Consider the following 23,563-nt stretch of genomic DNA (forward strand, 5'->3'; position numbering starts at 1 on the left):
AATTATTATATGCTCTTTGGAGCTGGATGCTCATAATTTTTTGCTGTTTGGTATTATTTAACTTGGGGAGAATCCATTTTGTGAAAGAAGAGTCATAATGATGGACAGTCCCTCCTGGGTTATAGGTTATGCACAAGAAATCAACAGGCTTAACAAATGATCATTTATATTGATCTTTAGAATTACTGATTTGATTTCTTGTCATTTCCTTCTGTAGATTCAAGCTGTTGTACTTGGAAAAAAATATTGTGTTATCCACCTAATTTTTTCTGGCCATTACTCCTTCCTTTCTCTCTCTTAAGTTTGTAAATATTTCTTATCTGTATCCATTTTTAGTGTGCATGTGTGAATATCTATATGTTCATTTACATTAGCACACATATAGATATTTTTTCATCACCCCCTCCAGAAAGAGGTGAGAATGACCACTTTAACTCACCGAGCCCGTCGCTCTGAAGTAGGGAAGAACTCTGAAAAGAAGGTGGAAAGTGAGGAAGACACTAATCAAGGGAGAATTCAAGACAATGAGGACCCTGGAGACTCTAAGGATATCCGCCTCACCCTTATGGAAGAAGTATTGCTCCTGGGACTAAAAGATAAAGAGGTAATGCAGTTGGGTTTGCTAGGCTGTCTCAAAGACTCTTAAGTATTGAATATTGAAATGTTTTTAGGAAGTGATCTGATAAAATATTTTCACTATTGCTAAGTTGACCTTAGAATTGTGCTTCAGCCATCTAGGGGATGGTGGAGTTAGGGAGAATGGCTGATACTTAGAGGATAAAATCTAGAAGTATAATTACTTGAAGTATAATTTAATTACAAAATTACTTCAAAATTTTACAGGATATAACACAGTGTAAAGTTTTTGTACTTGGTAGTTTCCCAAGTTATACCGTTGGTGAAATAACCTCTTTTTAAACTAAGAAAGAGTTTCCACACTTTGAAGTCTTCTTGAGCTTTGGGGAGAAAAGTCTTTTGAATGAAAAGAGAAGGAACACGTATGATTAACCATCTTACAAAAATAAACAGTGGGTAGTTCTCTTATGATATAGTAAAATAACTTTTATTCTATTCTCTGTATCTTTAGAAGTTAAATATCAACAATTGATGAGGACTGTTTTAGAAAATGTTTTAAAATTAATTACAGCTTTTCTTTTCTTTCTAATTTTCCCTTATTGATAGAACATTTATTTTATAATAATATTAGTCTTGAGATAGCAAGTCTTGTGAGACAACCAATTATTTTCTTGGCTTTTTTACTAGTTGTATACATTATCCTTCATTTGTAATTTAATTATTTATTTTGCCTTTAATATCATATTTTAAACAATCTACTTCCTGTTCAAGAAGACGTTGGTAAATTTTAGAAGGTATATTTATTATTGGCCTGTTTTGAAAACTTACCAAATTTAGTGTTACTTTCTATTAAAAAAAACTACTAAATTTGGCTTTGATAATTGTCCTGAGATAGAAATGAATTGGCTTCTTTCATCTAGTAACATCTCTTCTTTTCTACTTTGATTCCTTAACTTGAGAATACCCTTGTTTCTTAGACTTTACCTTTTATTTTCTTTATCACTTTTCCCTTCTCTGTTTTTTTATCATGTCAAATTACCAACCTGAACAAAAATTACAAGACTTATTATAGCCTGTGTATTGTTAAAACTAATAGAGGCATACCCATCTGTACTTGGCCAAGACACAAATGTGTCAGAAAATCTTGCCTGGAAGTATATTTTCCTGTTTGCTGAGGAAGTTGGTGATGCTCTGGCTTTGTTTAAGTCAAATAAATGAAAAAGCAAAACTGATTCTCCAAGAGAAGTTCAGAGTAGGCTTAAAGATTAGGTGATGTAAATACTGTTTTGAGATGTTTACACAGTGCCTAAAATATTCACTGACTGAAGAAGAAGAGCATATTAGAACTAAAAAGCTGTTTGGTTTGTTTTAGTTTTGAATAGGAATGATTAATTTCCTGCTGAACCTAGATACTAGAATTTTTGCCTCTGTTCTGTACAAAAACTTCTTTTAAATTTGTCTTTGTGTGTTTCTAAATTTATAATAGTTAATACAGACTTAGGTAAATAGAATGAAAAAAAAAAAAGGAACTTATTTAGAGCTATGACCATTGTGGGTACTCAATATATTGGTGAGATACTGTATGAAGATGGGCAGATAATAGCCACTTTTTGAGTTGTCCTAATTTTATTTTGAGATAGTTGATAAATTAAGCTTTAAGCTTTCAGTTGGCTTAGGAAGAACAAGAAATGATAAATCATTAGTTCTAAATAAATGAGAGGTCAAACCTTCTGATATATTAAAGTAGTAATAGTTACTCCAAAATGCCAGTTACATAAGTATTTCTAAAAATATTATGTTGATTTCTAGTTCAACTTATTTTTCTCTTATCTTGCAAACTACTTATGGATTTATTTAATCAATATTTAATGTGATTGGGAACACCCATTATATGCTTAGCATTATACAAATACTAAGTTAAATATAAAATAGTATAATATATGGCCCCTGTCCTCAAGAAACATGCATTCTAGCTGGGGAAACAAGATATACATCTTTTTAAAAGTTAAGTAACCCAAAGCTCCATCAACAGCAGAATGGATAAAATGAATTGTTTATTTATTTAAATTAGTATGAATATATTTTCTATAGAATGAAAATGGACTTTGTTAAGACATGCATGGTTCTCATATAATGTTCAGTAAAGGAAGCTAGATACCAAAGAATACATATTGTATGATCACATGTATATAAAATTCAGAAAACTAAACTATGGTGTTTGAAGTTGCATATTTAGGTGGTAAAACTATAAGAAAAGCAAGAAAGGGATTACTATATTTGTTAGGATAGTAGTTACCTTTTTGTGAGGGTTAGGGGAGTGTTAATGATTTTTTTTAAAAAGAGCATGAAGGTGCTTTCTGGGTGCTGTTTTCTGTTTCTCTGGGGGAAGTTTCATGGATATTCACTTAGGAATAATTCATTGAGTTTTCCACTTTTGTGCACTCTTCTGTGTGCACATTATATTTTACAATTCAAAAGATTTTTAAAGAAGTAAACAGCAACTAACATAAGTAGAATGGAACACATTCTGGGTGAGTGAGCAGAAGTATCACGAGCTTGATGAATGTGGGAGATAATTGAGTTCCAGTATGACTGAAGTTGGTGGTGTTCTTAGAAAACAATGAGATTCAAAATTGGCAAATTAGACTCAGATCAGAGTAGGAATGATTTTGAGTGCCAGGCAAGACTTTTAGACTCTTTTCTTTAAGTAACAGGATCAAGCCTAAAGAAAACAGCAGCATCCATTTCATTTTTGTGTCCAAATTAAAGACTTAATGATATTTTTTTGCTCTATGTTCTTTTTGAGTATATGTTTTGTTATGTATGTAATTTCTTGTTTTTATATGGTTTGAGATTTGTGACATGTCAAAAAAATTCCTAAATGTTAAATTTTGCATCCCAAAGTCCCCACATTAATTTTTTGCTGAAGATATCCATAAAATTTTCTGTGTAGAACCAATCGTATAATTTTTCAGAAATTATTTGTTTTAAAAAAAATGTAAGAAGAAAATAACACAAAGAGACTAATATTTCAAGAATTGTAGGTATAGAAAAGAATGACATTAGATCACATAGTCAAACTGTGAAATATTACTGTCATCCTTTCTTAAGATTCTTCTGAGGAGTAGCTGCCACGGACTGGTTTAAAAATACTAAGCTTCATTTCTTGTGCAAATATTCAAGAAATTTAAATATATGTTGAAGAGTCTAACCTTTAAAGTACATTTAAAATTAGATGTTACCTCAATTCAATAACACTGACCTCAACTGAGAAAATTAAACTTGAGCACCAGCCTGAACCAAATAAAATAGATTTCCTGTTGAAATCAGGATCCTATTTGTCATTATTGCCTTTGTTAAGAGTTTTGATGTGGATATTATTATTGACTCATTGACAGCTAATGTTTTAATTGCTAGTATATTTAAAACTTCTCCTTTTTGAGACTCTTTGTTATTAAATTAAGTTACTTGTAAGAGGAATGAACCTACTAATGTTTTTGACTTTTGGCTACGATCTTTTAAATTTGTGGAGGGTGTCTTTTAACCTTCTTCCCTTCCTTACAGAGCTTTCTCTTAGTAATGCCATTTATTGAGTACTTACTATGCACTGTGACATAAAAGCTTTAAACCATATCTTTCATGTCACTAGAGCAAAAATTGACAAGAAGTATTATTCATTGGTACTGTGGAAATATATTGTCATTCATTTGTTTAGTCACCAAAAATTTATTGAATGTTTCATATATGCCATGTGCTGGATATTGAAAGAGAACAAAAACAACAGTCCCTGCTTTTGAGATCATTTACAGTCTAGTGGCTTCTCCTAGTGGTGGGAGAGGTTGAGAGGGGGATCAGGAAAGTCAGACCATTGCAGTATATTGTGATATATGCATAACTATGTTCTAGATACCGAAGGAGCAGAGAGGAAAGACACCTGACTCAGATGGGTGGTGGAAAGCAGGATGTTGGAAAGGGAAGGAGAAGAGGTATTGGGAAAGACTTCTGGGTAGTGATAACTCTTAACCTGGATTCTGAAGATGAACAAGAGTTAGACTGTGAAGAGAGACAGTTTCTAGGAAAAAAGAACAACAGCTGGATGTTTGTAATAATTTCAGTGATTTGCAACTGCAGTAACCACAGATATTTGAAATCATCCCATCTCCTTTAAATGAACTCAGATGTTTTGAAACTAAAGTACCAGAGCTGGACATCCAGTTGTGTGTTTTATTTAACTTTTCTAAAATTGTAAAATATAGCATATCCAAAAAAGTGTGTAAAACACATATGTAAAATTTAAGAAGTACTTTTAAAGCAAACACTCTTGTAACCACCATCAATCTAACATTGTCAGCATCCTGGAGGCATCAACTTGTGCCCTTCGCTAATCACATGCAGCCCTACCTCCCTGTAGTTTTAACATGTGTATATCTCGAAATGGTATATTTTAGTTTTGCTTATTTTTAAACTTTATGTTATTGGGTTAATACTGTCATGTATTCTTTTGTTCAGTGTGTTTGAGATTCAGCCATGTTGTTGCATATGATTTAATTCAATTAACTGCAGTGTAGTATTTCATTATATGAATATATGACTGTTCATTCATTCTGCCAGTTAATGGACATTCGGGTGTCCATTATGAATGGTGCTGCTAACAATAGCCTTGTACTTCTCAATTATGTTCTTTAAAACAATGTCACTATTCATATATATATATATAAAAAGATAAATCAGACAATAAAACTTAAATTATAGATATAAAATATATTAATGCTAAGCTTTTTCAAGCTTACTAGTGATCATCAATTATAATTTACTCATTGTAATTTATTAGCAATGGGAGATTGGAAGTGCAAGTTTTTTTTTAAGCTAGTAAAAAAGAATTTCAGCAATCAGTAAGTTAAAAAAATCAGTTACAGTAAGTCAGTACACAACTTGTCAATGAATGGCTATAAATGGAGAAAATTGCTCCTCTTTGAAAGTTGCTCAGTCCTAAAACATTTTATTAAAATCAAAAGATTAAAGTCTAATTTATAATTTAGGTCATAACCTGGACATTTAGTTTCCTGATTGCACAAAATGAACAATAAATTGACAAAATTGTAAGATATTTGAAGTATACAATGTGATGATTTGGTATATGTATACATACATGTTAGGTGATGGGTTAATTAACACGATTGGAGGAATCTTTTCACAATGTATACCTATATCACATATGTATACATCTCTCTCTCACACAAAGAGAGAGAGGACATTTAAGTTCTATTCTCTTAGCAAATTTTAATTATATAATACAGTGTTAGCAACTATTGTAGTCACCATGTTATATATACATTAGATCCTCAAACCTTATTCATCATGTAACTGGAAGTTTATACCCTGCTACCAGCCTCTGTTTTCCCCACAACCTCCAAGGCCCTTGAAACAACTTTTCTACTCTGTTTCTATGAGCTTGGTTTTTTTCAGATTTTACATGTTAATGATATAGTACAGTGTTTATCTTTCTCTCTGGCTTATTTCACCTCCAAGTGAAATAATATCTCCAGGTAAAATATCTCCAGGGCATAATGTCGTCCAGATTCATCCATGTTGTCACAAATGACAGGATTTCTTTCTTTTTTAAGGCTGAGTGATATTTTCCCCTTCACTCATTTATTCATTGATGGGCACTAAGATTGTTTCCATACCTTGGCTGTTGTGAAAAATGCTGCAGTGAGCACAAGAATACATATATCTCTTTGAAATGATTGGATATACACCCAGAAGTGGGATTGCTGGATCAAATGGTAACTCTAGTTTTGACTTCTTGAGGAACCTCCATATTGTTTTCCAGAGTGGCTGGACTAGTTTACATTCCCACCAACAGTGTACAGGAGTTCCCTTTTTTTCACATTTCTCTCTACCATTTCTCTCTTACCTTTTTGATAACGGCCACCCTAGCAGGTATAAGGTGTTATCTCATTGTGGTTTAGATTTGCATTTCCCTGATGATTAGTGATGTTGAGCACCTTTACATGTACCTGTTGGCCATTTGTATGTCTTCTTTGGGAAAACGTCTGTTCAGGTCCTTTGCCCATTTTTTAACTGGGTTTGGATTTTTGCCGTTGAGGTATATGAGTTCCTTGTATATTTTGGATATTAACCACTTATTGAATATGTGGTTTGCCAAGAACAATGTCAAAGACCTCACCCTCTGTTTTCTTCTTGTAATTTAACTGTTTCAGGTGTTAACATTCAAGCCTTTAATCCATTTTGAGTTGATTTTTGTGTGTGGTGTAATGCTTTTATCTCTGTGCTGAGAATCAGCCTAAGGTGTAAAATTAAGGTCTTCTTAAGTCTTTTCTGAGCCTGTGCCTTTCCTTGGGCATTTGTAATGCCCTTCTAATTAACCTGTGTATGTAGTTGCTTTTGAATGTCCTAGTCTTTGGTATCTGTCTCCACAAAGGGGAAAAAGGAAAATGAAGGGGAAGAGAAAGGCATCAGTTCTTTAAATCACCTGGAATTCACTTCAGCCAGAAGGGGAAGGGTTGCAGCAAGCCAGGGGGGTTACAACAGTGTCCTCTATCTGCTCGTCTGTAATCAGAACGCAGATCTCTGATATTGCCCACCCTAGCTCCCAGTTGGGGCATGTAAGCTGCTTTTATGTGTCTCTCAATCTATTTTAAATCATTTAAGGAGTCATAGGGAAATAGATTGAGTGCCTTATGCACATTTTCAGATTTTTACTCCCCCTTCTCAACTATTTCTTTCCTTCATTTCCTTTGCATGATGTGTAGTGATGGAAATTCCATTTTCTCATAAGTAACAGATTGTGGGAAAAGAAAGGCATATAAGTTACTGTTTTTGGTACTACAATCACTTTTAAATTTTTTAGAATTAAAAATTAAGGATACTTTTATTGGCCAGAATGAGATTTAAAACTTATGTAGGAATATTCAAAGATTACCAGTTGCTTTCCTTTATTTTGGACTTCATTTTCACTGACAAGGCATTACCATGTTGTTTTTATTTTTTTTATTTTTTTTATTTTTTGCCCTTTTATTTATTTTTTTTATTTTTTACATTTTTATTGATTCATAATCATTTTACAGTGTTGTGTCAAATTCCAGTGTTCAGCACAATTTTTCAGTCATTCATGGACATATACACACTCATTGTCACATTTTTTTCTCTGTGATTTATCATAACATTTTGTGTATATTTCCCTGTACTATACACCATGTTGTTTTTATTTTCTGAACTTTTAGTAATGGCTTTATTTTTAAAAAATCCTAACTGGTGGCCCTGAGAAAACTGATAAATTGATTATTATCAGCAGCTTTGCATCTTCCCACCCAGTATCCTGAATAAGCCTGAAACGATATAATCTTCATGTAGTTTATTAAGAGATCTTATCCATTTGTCTAGTTTTATAATCCATTCTTCCCAGTCATGCTGAAATCATCTGGTAAACCAAATAACATCCAGGTCATAATTCCTTACTCCCCATTATGATTAAACAGGGTGAGCTTTGAACGCTTAATCTGTTTTCTAAAGTGTTTCTGTTGGCTATGTGGACATAGACTATTAATTGGAGTTAGAATGAATCACATTAATTTATAAAAGAGGAATTTATAACAAATCCTAAAAGGCACTCTTTTAATAAAGCACTTTAAAGAAAACTAGTAAACAAACTTTTTTTTTTCTGTTGAGTTATAGTCAGTTTACAATGTGTCAGTTTCTGGTGTACAGTAAATTAACTCATAAAGTAATTTTTTAGAGGAAAAAATGAATTTGTTTTGCTCATATAACTTTTGTATTCTCATACAATTTTTGATAGCCCCTGGAGATTATCATACAGACTTTGGGGTTTGGAATTGGGCATATAAAAAAGGCTTCAAGAAGACACAATAAAATTCCTTCTCTTATGGAAAGTGAAGCAATTTTAATGCTGAGTGTTTTGATTTGGAGGGTTGGAAGGATTTTTTTTCTGAGTTTTTTCCCTAATAAAATATTTTTCTCAGTGTAGACAATTTGAAAAAATTAGAAAACCACTTTTTAAAGTATTTTATATAATTATGATAATCTTGAGTATACAATTATGTATTTGGTTGGTTTTCATTCAACTTTATCATAAGGACTTTCTAACATCTTTTAAAATTTCTTATAAGGATAGTCTTTAATGATGCTTTAAGTTTCTTTGCTTTCTTTCCTCTTTTTACCCTAAGCAGGTAACTTTAAAATCTCTAACCTTCAGAGTTGTTTGAAGGTGTGTCTTCAAGGAAGTTTGAATAACAAATACTTAACTAGGCGGAAATTCAGCATAACGTATTGACTGTCTGAATTTATTGAAATCTCATTGCCCAACCTTTTATGAGAATAAAATGGCATCAAAAATTTCAATATGTATAATCTTTGACTCAAAAGTTTCTTCTAGCAATTTATTCAACATAAATACACATACAAATGAATATTTCTTTATAGCTTTTTTTTAATAACGGCAAAAAATTGTAGGCAACCCAAACATAACTCAGTAAGGGCTTGGATAGCTAGACTAGAATGGATCTAAAATGCAGTACTATGCAGCTATTACAGTGAATGAGGTAGCTCCATATTTAGTGATGTGGAAAGATACCCAAAATGATGGGTAAGTGGAAAAGTTGCCACTCAGTATGATCCCATTTCTGTATGCAATAGTATATAATGGACTGTGTATATAAAATCTAGAAAAAAACCACTGAACTATTACCTGGAGATAATAAAAATATGAGACTTTTACTTTCTAAGTTATACGTTTCTATAATATAATCTTTTCTCTTTTTTTCTTTTTTCTTTTTTTGACAATTATACATTACTTTTCTAATCAAGAAAAAACAAAGTCTGCTATACATACAGAAAGATCAGAAAGCTCTCATTCTGCCAATCCTCCAGTATTTTCTTTTGGTCATGAGGCAAGATACAATAATGTTTTTTCAGTAGATGCTAAAATTTTTCTCTTTTTCTTTTCCGTTATGTATACAGCCTTTGGTAATTAAATTTAATGACTGAATGGTGAGCTTTAGTATGCATGTGCTAGATCGTCCTGCATACTAAAGCACTGGCCCTTTAACCCAGAATCTTTATTATCCATGGTTTGAGAATTCCCCAAGACAACTAGATATATTTAGAGGAAAATGGACCTGAGAGTTATAATTATTTTTAAAAACTCTACATATGTATTTTTATACTTTTTTCTAATATGGCATGTAATTCAATAAAAAAAGAAGTTAGAAAACTAATTTGAAGAGTTTTACATAAAATGAGGTACTGTGAATGGGAAAGAGTGATATTGAAAAACATACATTTTGTATCCATTGTTTCTTTATTTACAGTTCTTATCCTTTATAGTTTTGTTGACAATCTGACATCATTGTCACTGAAACAGAAGTTATATAGTCAGAAAGAAATGAAAAAACAAAGGAAAAGTTCCTCTAATTGCTTTAGTACTGGCTGAACTGTTTGCACACCTGTTGAGAATCATAAAGTCACCAGGATTATATAAAAGTTATGCCTAAGTAAATTATATTTTCTAAAGTAAAGTTATAGTTTAACCTTAATTAGGCAGCTAACTTGTATGAAATCAATTATTACTTGGGAGAAAAAAAAAGGCTTACTCCTTCCTTAAAGAGGAGGTGCAAATATGACTCTTGAAGGAGTCATGAAGCAGGCAGTGGGGAGAACTAATCCTAGCTTTGAAACTAAGATGTGGACCCTGGGAACCTTGGATATGTCTGAGGATGCTCATGTTTCAGGTTGAGGTTTTGCAGATTCACATATTTACTTTGAATCATAAATTTATGCTTTTAAGTAACATTTATTGAGAAATACTATGTATCAGTCATATACTCTGTCCCTAAGAAATTTATAGTCTACTGACATACAGTTGATTGCAATGCAATAGAATAAATAATAAGGTAGATGAGTGGATAAAGAATATGTGGTATATATATATTCATATGTATGTATGTATGTATGTGTGTATGTGTGTCTATATAATGGAATATTACTCAGACATTAAAAGGAAAGAAATAATGCCATTTGTAGCAACATGGATGGACCTAGAGATTATTATACTAAGTGAAGTCAGACAGAGAAAGACAAATATCATATATCACTTATATGTGAAATCTAAAAAAAAATACAAATGAACTTATTTACAAAACAGAAATAAACTCACAGGCAGAAAACAAACTTATGGTTACCAAAGGGGAAAGGGGGGAGGATGGATAAATTAGGAGTTTGAGATTAATGGATATACACTACTATATATAAAATAGAAAAATGACAAGGAACTACTGTATGGCACAGGGAACTATATTCAATATCTTGTAATAACCTATAATGGAAAAGAATCTGAATGGAATACACACACACACACACACACACGTGTGTGTGTGTGTGTGTGTATAAAATAATCACTTTGCTGTACACCAGAAACTAACACAACTTTGTAAATCAACTATACTTTAATAATAAATAAATAAATAAAATGATATAAACGACAGAGGAGAAATAGACACATATACACACAGGTGAGGAACCTAACCCAGAGGGTGGAGTTGGGGGAAAGATCATGTTAGAGTAGGTTATGTGGAAGATGTGACCCTTGTACTCAATCCTTAAGTACAGGGAGGAGTTGGGGAAAGAAGACTGTTGGTTCTCCTAGACAGAGAGAACTGTGTGTGGAAAGGCCAGCCGGCAGAAATGAGGCATTAAAGAATACTTAAAATAGTTCCAGAAAGCCGGAGTATGCTGTTCTAGGGGAAAGGGGCCAGAGAGAGACCAGTAACAGCCCCCTGGTGTAAGTGCTATGTACTAAAGAATTTGGACTTCACCAGGAGGAGCATTTGAAATATTTTTAAGCAGAGGGGAAGGGAGTTATCTAATTAGATTTGAGCTTAAAGATCATCCTGGCTATGGGAAGAATGGAATTAGAAGATCTCTCCTTCTGGCAGTATAGTGGTCAGAGACTAAGTCTTGAGTAAACATAATTTTTAATGTATTGTTGATCCTTTGGAAAGTAAAGGAAATCTTCAGAGCCCCCAAACACCAAAATTAAAATTCTAGAGGTGAGCAATAAACAATCATGAAAACCAGGTTACTCTGGGGCACATTACCAAATCAGTCCAGAGATTTAGGAATTGTGGGTGGTAATGAATAAACCTTTGGGTTGAAATAAAATGGAGAATCTGGGTTTAAATCTGTTCCCTGTTGTGTGGCAGTCTCCTGGTACCCCCATGCCTTGCTCTCAGCTGAACCAAATGTCCATCTTCCTCTCTAGAGGAAGACATCCTCAATTCATGCCTCCAGAATCTCATGGATTCACTAACTAACTAACTAACTAACTAACTAACTAACTAACTAGGTCTTAATCAAATATCATCAAACATAAAGAGAAAAATACACCCATGAGAAAAAATCAGCAGAAATAACAGGTCATTCAGAGACCTCAGATACTAAAATGATCAGATAATATGAAATATCTATGACATTTTTAAAGAAATAAAAGAATCACAAAATGAACAAGAAAAGGGATCACAAATGATCTGGCAAATATGAAAAATAACTAACTAAAACTTTGAGAAATGAAAAGTAGTTGAAATCAAAATCTCAGGGTTAGTTTAACCTATTAAATATAGGTGGAGAGAGTAAATTGGAAGGCAGATATGAAATAACTCTTGAGAGAGCAATACAGAGACAAAATGGAAAATATGAAAGAGAGGTTAAAAGACGTGGGAGTTAGAATAAAAAAGATTGAAAGAAAGAATAAAGGAGATGGAGGAAACCCAAAATTCTTAGAGGTAAGTTGAGAATTTTTGAGAACTGAAAAATGAACCTACAGTGGGGAGGGTATAGCTCAAGCGGTAGAGCTCATGCTTAGCATACCCAGGGTCCTGGGCTCGGTCCTCAGTCCCTCCTCTAAAACTAAATAAATAAGCAAACCTAACTACCACCCCCCCCAATAACTAAATAAATAACGTCAATGGGATTCCTAGGATACTAAATGAATAAATAAAACTACAGGTACAGGAAGCATATGCCAAACAAAATAAGTAAATTCATTACAGTTATGTTGTGGTCAAACTGCAAAACACCAAGAGAGAAGATCTTAAAGGACCAAAGAAAAAAGACAAATCACCTTCCACAATCAGTGAGGATGATAAATTTCTCGCTGCAACAGTGGAAGCTAGGAAAGGAGGGCATAGTATCTTTAATGTGATAAAACTGTCAACCTAGAATTTTATATCCAGAGAAACTATCTTTTAAGAACAATGGTAAGATAAAGACATTTCAGATAAAGTAGAGTTTGCCTCCAACAGACTTTCACGTAAGGAAATTCTACTTTAGGAAGAAGGAAAATGGTACCAGAAAGGAGGTCTGAGATGCAAGAAGGGATGGTGAGCAAAGAAATTGGTAAGCATCTGGGTAAATCTAAAGAAGTGCTACCCGTATAAAATAATGATGATGCCAATAGCAATGTCTGATTTGTGAGGTAAAGAAAGATAAAATATTGGCCAACTAGGAGAGTGGTTAATACATTGATTTGTTTTAGAAGTAAAGTAGCTCTTGTATTAATTTTAAATTAATTATCATGCATGTTAAAATTTCAATGATAGCTTCCTAAAGAAAAGTGAGTGCATGGCCCCCAAATCAATAAAGAGGAAAAACTGGAATTTTTAAAAAATTCTTTGCCACTATTTAGCTCCATGTTATATAACCTCCATAAGCCTTAGTTTCCTCATCTTTAAAATGTGGATAATAGTACCACCCTATAGGATTGTTGTGAAGATGTAATCAGATAATGCATGCAAATCTTAGCACAAATCTACTATGTTATAAGTGTTCAATTAATGTTAGATATTACTGCTATTAATAGTCATTTAGTCTTGGTGATGCTTTAAAGCCATGGTAGAACCTCCCTGCCAACATCACACCAGTTCTCTCCAGTAAGAGGGAATACTACACCCAAATATAGCTAAAGAATGCCAAACATTTCTGGTAACGTTGATGGGCCTTCCTTGTGTTAATATTAACTCCTTGCTCAGAACCTTCAGAATTCAATATTGCCTTTCAGTTAAAAGTTCAAAGCATCAAAGCTTTCCACAGCCTATCCCTGACCAACTTGATCTCATGATTTCTCATTAAATCCTTCAGTTAGATCTCTTAACATATTTGAGGTCTCCTTCCTTGATAATTTTGTTTAGAATGCCCTTTTGAAGTATAGGTAGGAGTTAGATAATTTCCTTCATCTGAAAAACCCTCCCTCTCTGCTAAATTGAACTGATTCTTCAAACTCCAGCTCAAGTCCCATAAGAGTTCCTGACTACTCTAGCCTAAAAGTGGTTTGTAATTTGAAAAACTATCATCTAAACCAAACTTCCAGTTGTCATTTATGCCTGTCTCTTCTCCCTTTTCAGTTGAGCTTTTATTTAAATTTTATATTATCACAGAGCTTTCCTCAGTTTTGCATGGTCTTTCCAGTTACATTTTCGGCTCCTTAAGACAGTGGCTGTTAATTGTATGTTTTTGTATTCCCTGTAGTTCCTACAGAAAGGAAACTAACATGTAAGTGACTACAATATGCCATGTACTATACTAAGTGCTTTCTTAATATATATCTCACTTACTCCTCACAGTAAACTTACAAAGACAGTTGTTAGTGCCCTGATTTTACAGATGAGGATGTTGCACTTGAGAACGTACCCAAGGTACTTATCTAATCAGTGGCAGAGCTGGGTTTCTACTACACCACCCATCAAAATAGCTTGCAAATAATACATAACTTGGAGACTTTGTAAAAGGCTCAATGGTTTATACAATTTTCTACTTATTTGTATCCCACTCTGAAATTTAGAATGTCATGGAAACAGATTTTAAAGAAGCCAAAATTCTTCCCCAAAATTAAAATTTGGCATGCCAATTATTAAATAACAGCCAAACCATAGGAATTTACAAAGGGCATGAAGTCAGGCAGAAGATCATACTTTAGGGGGTTTAGATTAAGGGATTTGGATATTTTTTCTCTTATTCTGTACTTAGAGTTCATGTAATGTGAAATGAGTCACAAAAAGTGTACCATTCTTCAGGAGCTTGCTGCAAGTCTCCATCCCTTTCAGAATGTTCTTTTCTCTTTTCCCCTTCCCCAGGGTTACACATCTTTCTGGAATGACTGCATATCATCTGGCCTGCGAGGGGGCATCCTGATAGAGCTGGCCATGCGAGGTCGAATCTATCTAGAGCCCCCCACCATGCGTAAGAAGCGACTACTAGACAGAAAGGTAAAGCATCCTCTGTGAACCTCCACTCCTGAAAAGACAGATACCAATGGTCCATTTTGGAGGAAGAGGAAGATTTGAGTAGTGAGACAAAATAAGTATCACTGACTCAGTTGTCCCGTTGTATAGCACGTTTAATTATCCTGTAGCCAAGAGAGAAATCCAAGTATCCATGATCTAAAGAGTTTTAAGAAGTTCATGATTTTGCCTTCCTTTTTTATGCAGAAAAATCACACTTAGGATGCTGTTGATTATTTCTCCATCTCTGTCTGTAGCTACAATATTATGAAATAGAGTATTATATATGAAGAGGCAAACGTGTGAGCAAGCACAGTCTTAACTCTGGTCGTCCTCAGATAACCAGTTTCTCTCCTTCCACATATTCCAAGCCCACCAGCATATGAGCTATACTGCTGTCTCCACTTTCTTACTACTCGTATTTTCCTCTCCCAGCTTCAGGGTCATACTTAGCATTCTACTGAAACTGCGTTCTTAGGCGTCACTATCTAATTTTCAGTCTTCAGTTAATTTTTTTCTTTTAACCTATATGTGGTGTTTGACACTTTTGACCACCACCTCCTACTTGAAACTTTCTCTGTTCTTGACCTTTGTTATACTACATCCTCTTCCTTCTCTGACTGTACCCTATTTCCCTTACTTCTCCAATCCTTAACATCTAAGTCTCAGTCTGTATCACTTTGTATCCTTTTGGAGATACCATTTACTTTTACAGCTTCATTTATTACCTCCATGATATTAACTCCCAGGTTTCTCAGCCTGTCTTCTTTTTCCAGCCCCAGGAACATAGCTAACTATTGGCCAGACAGTTCAACTTGGCTATCCCATATCAGTTAAAACCAAACTTCATCAACTTTTCCCCAAAACTGACTCCTTTTCCTGACTTTCCTACTTTTATTGTGTCACAAGTTGGTTTTCCAGACTCAAAGAGTTTTTGAATCTTTTCTCCATTATCATTTATTTCCACTCTGTCACTAGGGCCCCACTTCAAGTGTTATTTTATCTCCCCACTAGAATTTAAATTTCATGAGGACAGAGATAGTTTGTTATGTTGCTTTACATGTCACTTAACACTTAACCAATAATGTGTATATAACATATTGAAAGATTTTGATTTGAATAAAGTAAATGAGCCAGGGTCCCTTATGTCTTTTTCTCTGAAAGGTACTGCTAAAGTCAGACAGCCCAACAGGTGATGTTTTACTGGATGAAACTCTCAAACACATCAAAGCAACTGAACCCACGGAAACTGTCCAAACATGGATAGAGCTACTCACTGGTAAGATGACTCACAGTGATTTAGAGGGGTAGGCATAGCTCAGTGGTAGAGCGTGTACTTAGTACACATGAGGTCCTGGGTTCAATCCCTAATACCTCCATTAAAAAATAATGATAAAATAAAATAAATAAAGTGAGCAAATGTTTTTTAAAATGCTTTTAAAATCCCACATTTTATAACCTTTATCCTACTCTTAAGGTTGGAAAAAGAAGTATAGAAATTCAGGGTGCTGAGTAAGTTATATAGTCACTGTTTTCCGGGGTTAATGAGGGACAAGAAAGGCATGATTAATCAACATGTAAAATGTTCTGAAGCTTCACCGTACCTCTGCCACCCTATCTCATAAGCTCACAAGGAATTTTTTAATGTCTTTATTGATATATAACTCACATACCATACAGTTGACCCATTTAAAGTATACAATTAAATGAATTTTAGTATATTCACACAATTGTGCAACCATCTTCACAATCTTAGAAAATTTTAATCACTCCCAAAATAAACCCCATACTCGTTAGCAGTTTTCCCCACATTTCCCCACCCCTCCTGCCCAGCTCCAGGCAGCCACTATTCTACGTTATGTCTCTGCAGATTTGCCTTTTCTGGATATTTCATATAAAGAGAGTCACAAAAACTTACGGTTTTTTGTGACCAGCTTCTTAGGATAATGTTTTCAAGGTTCATTCATGTTGTAGTGTATATCAATGCTTCATTTCTTTTTTGTTATTCATATTAAAGTTCATTTTAGAAACTATAATATAAATAACTAAATCTATGACATAAAATTTTAGGTCACTGTTCGACAGGGCACTTTGAGAATACAACCAATGCCACCTTCTGGAACAATTTTTTCAACTGAAGTTTTTATTGACACATTTGTATATTCACATGCAGTTCTAAGAAATAATACAGAGAGATTCCTTATATCTTTTGCCCAGATTCCCCTACTGGTAACATTTCTCAAAACTATAGTTTGATACTCAAATAGTATTTCATTATATGGTTTTACCACTCTTATTCATTTATTTATCAGTTGATGGGCATTTGAGTAATTTCCACTTTGGGGCTATTATAAAGTGCTGCTATGAACATTCATAGATAAGATTTTTTGTGTGGACATGTTTTAATTTCTTGTGGGTATATAGTTAACTTTTGGGGGTTGGGGGGAGAGGTAATGAGGTTTATTTATTCATTTCTAGAGGAGGTACGGGGGATTGAACCCAGGACCTCATGCATGCTAAGCATGCACCTTACCACTTGAGCTATACCCTTCCGCACCTAGTTAACTTTTTACTGTGGTAAAATATTCATATTTATTTTCTTAGTCATTCATAAGTGTAAAATTCAATGACATTAAATACATTCACAGTGTTGTGTAAACATCACTTTTCTCTGTACTCAACGCTTTCTCATTATTCCATACATCCCTCTTCCTCTGTCCCCCCCATTCCCTCGCAACTTCTCTTCTACTTTCTGTCTTTATGAATTTGCCTATACTAAGTAACTCATATAAGCAGAATCATACAATACTTGTCCTTCTATGTCTGGCTTATTTCACTAAGCATAATATTTTCAAGATCCATTCATCTTGTAGCATGTATCAAAATCTCATTCCTTTTTATGACTGAATAATATTCTGTTGTATGTATTTATCACATTCTGTTTATTGATTTTATCTGTTGATGGACACTTGGGTGTTTCCATATTTGGGCTATTCTGGATAATGCTGCCATGAATATTGTTATACAGATATCTGTTCAAGTCCCTGCTTTCCATTCTTTTGGATATATATCTTGGAGTAGAATTGCTGGGTCATGTATGTGATAGTTCTATGTTTTGAGAAACTGCCAAGCTGTTTCCTACAGAGTCTGCACTCTTTTACATTCTTACCAGCCATGCATGAAGGTTCTAGTTTCTGCACGTCCTCATCAGCACTTGTTATTTTCTAATTTTTGTTTTTAATTATAGCCATCCTAGTAGATATGAAGTGATATCTCACTATGGTTTTGATTTCCATTTCCCTAATGATTAATGATGTTGAGCATAACTTTTCATGGGCTTATTGGCCATTTGTATATCTTCTTTGGAGAAATGTCTATTCAAGTCTTTTGCCCATTTTTGAATTGGGTTCTGTTGTTGTTGTTGAATCTTAGAAGCTCTTTATATATTCTAGATATTAATCCCTTATCAGATATGTAATTTGCAAATATTTTCTCTCATTCTTTAAGTTGTCTTTTCACTTTATTGACAGTAACCCTTGATGCATAAAAGTTCTTAATTTTGATAAAGTCCAATTTATCTACTTGTTGCCTGCACTTCTGATGTCATATCTATGAAATTGTTGCCAAATCCAATGTTTTGAAGATCTTCCCCAATGCTTTCTTCTAAGAGTCTTATACTTTTAGTTCTTGAATGTGACTTTTTGATCCATTTTGAGTTAATGTTTGTATTTAAATAAGGTAAAGGTTAAACTTCATTCTTTTGTATGTGGATATGCAGTTTCCCAGAACCATTTGTTAAAAAGACTATTCTGCCCGCCTTGAATGGTCTTGGCAGCCTTGCTGAAAATCACTTGACCATATATGCAAGGGTTTATTTCTGGGCTGTCTGTTCTCTTGCATTCATTTATATGTCTGGCCTTATGCCAGTACCATACTATTTTACTTACTACAGCTTTGTAGGAAGTTTTAAAGTTGGAAAAATATGAGTCCACTGACTTTATTCTCTTTTCTTGAGATTGTTCTGGCTATTCTGGGTCCCTTGCAATTCCATATGAATTTGAAGATCCGCTTTTCCACTTCTGTGGAAAAGGCTGTTGGAATTTTGATAGACATTACTTTGAACCTGTAGATCCCCTCGGGTGGTATTGCCATTCTAACAATGTTACGTCTTCCTTTCCATTAAAACAGGCTGTTTTTCCATTATTTGGGTCTTCTTCAATTTCTTTCTTCATTCAACTCAAAGTTTTCCTTGTGATTTCTTCTTTGACTCACTGGTTATTTAGGAGTATGTTGTTTAATTTCAACACATTTTTTAATTTCCCAAATTTCCTTCCATTATTAATTTCTAATTTAATTCCATTGTGGTTGGATAGCATACTTTGTATGTTTTCAATTGTTTTAAACTTATTAAGTCTTTTTTTATGGCCTAGCATATGCTCTATCCTGGAATATGTTTCATGTGCACCTGAAAAGAATGTGTATTCTACTGTTACAGGGTAGAATATTCTATAGATGTCTTCTTAGGTCTAGTTGGTTTATAGTGTTGTTCATGTCTTCTGTTTATTTTCCCCATAGGTGAAACCTGGAACCCTTTCAAATTACAGTACCAGCTAAGAAATGTAAGAGAGCGAATTGCAAAGAACCTAGTAGAGAAGGGTATTCTAACCACTGAGAAGCAGAATTTCCTCCTATTTGACATGACTACTCACCCAGTGACCAATACAACAGAAAAACAGCGACTAGTGAAAAAACTTCAAGACAGTGTCCTAGAGCGGTGGGTAAATGACCCTCAGCGTATGGACAAGCGAACACTAGCACTGCTGGTGCTGGCCCACTCCTCTGACGTGCTAGAGAATGTCTTCTCCTCTTTGACAGATGACAAGTATGATATGGCAATGAATCGAGCAAAGGACCTAGTAGAATTGGACCCTGAGGTTGAGGGGACAAAGCACAGTGCCACAGAAATGATCTGGGCTGTACTGGCAGCCTTCAATAAATCCTAAAGCCAGCAGATGGGTTTCTCCTTTTCCCTTGCTGGTCAGTGACTGTCAGAGACACCATCACTGAATTTTGTGTGATGAGATGTTTTTCATCATTTTTTTTTCCTTTTCTTGAATCAGACTTGTGATTTGGGGAAAGCATCTTCCGGGCTCCTCCACAGACCTTGACTATTGTAAGCAGACTTTGTTTCTCTCTATACTTCCACTCCAGAGGCGAATAAGTGGGGTGAACCCACACACACCCAATAAACATTTTCTCTCATTTCTTTGTTTACTTTCATCCAGTGTGCTTTTGGATAAGCAGGAATACCTAAGTGAAATTTGGAGCTCTCTAGCCATAGAATGTGAATGAGATGTAGAGCAAACCATTTATCACATTTTTTAAAGTTTGTTTTCTATCTTAAATACATGTTTTCAGTCTGCCTCTCAGGCTCTGCTAAGTAGTGTAGCTTATTGAAATAAGTGTCTCGTTGAATAAGGGACAATAACCACAAAACTGATTTCTGGAGCTGTTGGTCTTTGGGATTGTCCCGCTAATGATTTTCTCTTCTTTTCTCTTCTAACCTAATGAGAATATTCCAAGTTGAATTACTTGGTTCTCATAGTCCTAGAACCAGAAATGCATTCTATACTTTCTTTTAGCATTATCCTACTCCATCATTCATTAGGACAAAAGTCAAAATGAAAAAAATGTATCTCTCAACCACCTCCTTCATGCAGTCAGCATTACAGTTTGTAAGGGAGGGAGGTGCCATCAGAACTTCCAGTCTTTAGCACTAGACTGTCCTGATTCCTCCAGACTCCTTTAAATGTCTCGCTCAGATTGAATTTAGGGAGTTGTAAATTTCAGCTGCTGACTAGCAGTATCCTGAGTCCAGACAGTAACAGTATCTAATCTTTAGATCTTTTTTGTTCCCTATTTGGCTTCCTACGTAAATCGATATATTCTGTCTATATTAAGGGTTCTGGATGTAGTTTTGTCTGTATCTAACCCACCGATACCATGCTAGTCATTAGTCTTAACACAACTGTCTTTCCAACCAATTCTCTAAAACATTTTTCAATTCAGAAGTGAGTGCAAAGAGAAGTTTATTAAGAAAAATCCCATTTATAAGGGCAATTTGATGTTAAAAGTATCCTGATACAAAGTCCAGTATTTGGGCCTATAAAGAGGACAGGCACCAAACTTTGCTAATATCAAGCATTTATTATGCTGATACTTTTAATGGATCTTGGCTCTTGGCCACTACAAAGGCTGTCAAAGGGCTAATACAGATGACTCAGACCTGATACCACTTTTTCCTGATCAGAAGTAATTAAGTGAATGATTTTAACTTTCATCTCCTCCCCTAAACCTGTCTATCCCCACAAAACTCCCCAACACAATTGACTTTTTTTGTTTGTTTTTCACTTCACATATTGCTTAGGTGACTAGAGATACAACTTAAAGTGAAACAAACTTTTATTGCGAAGCTGAGTAGAGCTTCAGTCTGGCTCTCTAAAAGCACAATAACCAGTCCATGTGTTATCTCTACCTTGCCTTAGTTTTTCTTTCCATTTGAACAATTCGGCATGAATTGAAATCAGGTTTTCCTGTGGAAAGTTTCAGCTTGATAGGGGTGGGTAGAAGCTGAGTTCTGTCTAGCAACTCCTGGTCAGTGTTTATTTTTATATTGTATCTTAATAAGATGAGGATGCCTTCAGTTTGAGTCTGCATAATGTTCACTGCAAAACGTCTTTTCATTTAATGCATATGGCCTTCACATTTCTGTATAATAAAGATTATTGGCTCTTTGGTCTCTCTGTACGGTTTTACAACTTCAGTCATTTTTACTGGAAATAAGAACTTTCCACACATGGCTAGTAACACTCCCCATTTACACTAGGATACCAGCCTCTGCTTCATCCTGTGTGGAAAATTAGGGATACACAAATACTATAGTATTATACATATTACATGTATATATGTATAAACCCACAAATACTATAGTATTATATATATAGTAACATATATATTCTAGAAAGCAGGTTACATTAAGGCTAACTGGAAGACCAGCTAATGTCTGAATAATGTCTCCATTTCAATCAAAATAAGTTGCCCAATTATACTATTATTACCATGGAGAGAATAAATATATTCTGTCCTATCAATAACTATTTGCAAATGACACCTGAACTTCAGAGCTGAAAGTCTTAATTTCCAAATGTAGGCAACACACCTAACTATAACAGAGTTAACAACATGTGAAAAGAAAAATAACTGCTTATAATTGGCTTATTGTTTTTCACTTCTTTCCAATGTCTACAGCATAAGGGAAAATAAATGTTATTTACTAGAATTGTTTATACTTCCTGGTTATTTTTATTTCAGACAAAACATTGTTCTCATAAGTCATCCTGTATATAGTGTTCCTTCTTTACCAGTCCTTTGTCCCATCAGACTGTCTGTTTTCTCCATCCCAAGGCAGCCAGGAGTTAAGGCCCAAAGTCACAAGCCATGTTGATTGGGATTACTGTACATTCATTCTTATCTAATCTCAGGCAGATCTTTCTTGCTGTTTTGAATACTTGCTATTTTCTATAGCACTGTTTCTACCACCATTTTTCTTAGATCCTCTATCCCACTCCATCATCCTTTTGATTCTCAAAAGATCAAGCCCAGAAAAGCAAAGGCATTCAATGTGACTTCCCTAAATGTTTAGCCACTTCAAAATCTCTGTACATTTCCCCTCCCACTCTTCCTTTACAGTTGCCAACACCAACCTGTCTGCCTCTCTCCCTCCATCTAATGATCTCCTCTTTAAAGTAGATAATTATATTTCTAGCTTTCCTCTCTCAATTATCCCCTTCCTCTTTTCTGAAAACATGTTGCCAACTCTCCAAAAAAGAAAGTCCTCTGCTGCTTCCTCTTCAGTCAGTGCCCTCATGCCTTTCTTTGCTTTATCATTAAATATTACTACGACCTCTGCACTCTTGAACCACTTGTGAATAGCTTTTGTCCCTTCCAACTTTAACTTCTCTGTGACTTCTTTTTTGGTTCTTCTCCTCGCCACTCCAATCATTTGTCTCTGTGTCCCTTGCCAACTTTTCCCCAGGTTTCTGTCTTGGGACCTCTTTTTTTCTACTTTCTCCTTTGATGATCCCATCTACTTCCATAGCCTTACTTTTATTTATGAGAAGTCCAAATTTTATTCATATTTAGCTTCCACTTGTATCCCAAACTCCAGATCTACATTTCCCAGAACCCTACAATTTCAGATATGGAGCTCTCACGGGTCATTCCCTGGATATCTCCACCAAATGGCTCACTGGCTTTTAAAGTGTTTTCAGAATTGAACACCTCATTTTCTGTGTGCTTCCAATTCCTTTTCCAAATCAATTCCTTTTCTTGAATTTATTGTTTCTACAACAGTCACCTTGAGGCACATGGCCTCCTCATTCCCTATATTCAATCAGCTGCTAATCCAGTAGATTCCACTGCCACAGACTCTCAAATAGGCTGTTTTCAAAAGTACCACATTTCTAGCTTAAATCCTAATTATCTCCCATCTGGAGTACTGCAGTGGACTCTTGCCTAGAGTCCACCTCTAGTAACTTTCTGCTTGGAATTCTGAATGATTTTTATTCATTACCACCAGATTAATCTTCCTAATGTACGGTTCTCATCTGCCACTC

General features: G+C 34.6%; 1 protein-coding gene across 3 annotated transcripts in view; it reads left to right on the plus strand.

The window, feature by feature from the left end:
* GOLPH3L (golgi phosphoprotein 3 like) overlaps positions 1 to 21,691 on the plus strand; it is a 23,291-nt gene extending 1,600 nt beyond the window's left edge. For all 3 annotated transcript variants that reach the window (XM_006216946.4, XM_072946628.1, XM_072946629.1), the window contains exons 2-5: positions 410 to 604; positions 14,742 to 14,873; positions 16,053 to 16,167; positions 19,464 to 21,691. In XM_006216946.4, the coding sequence (XP_006217008.1) occupies positions 422 to 604; positions 14,742 to 14,873; positions 16,053 to 16,167; positions 19,464 to 19,891 (858 nt within the window). In that variant the 5' untranslated portion in view covers positions 410 to 421 and the 3' untranslated portion in view covers positions 19,892 to 21,691. The remainder of the gene's footprint in view (positions 1 to 409; positions 605 to 14,741; positions 14,874 to 16,052; positions 16,168 to 19,463) is intronic.
* Positions 21,692 to 23,563: the final 1,872 nt, after the last annotated feature.

The sequence above is a fragment of the Vicugna pacos genome, chromosome 21 (genome assembly GCF_048564905.1).
Source record: "Vicugna pacos chromosome 21, VicPac4, whole genome shotgun sequence".
Taxonomy (NCBI): domain Eukaryota; kingdom Metazoa; phylum Chordata; class Mammalia; order Artiodactyla; family Camelidae; genus Vicugna; species Vicugna pacos.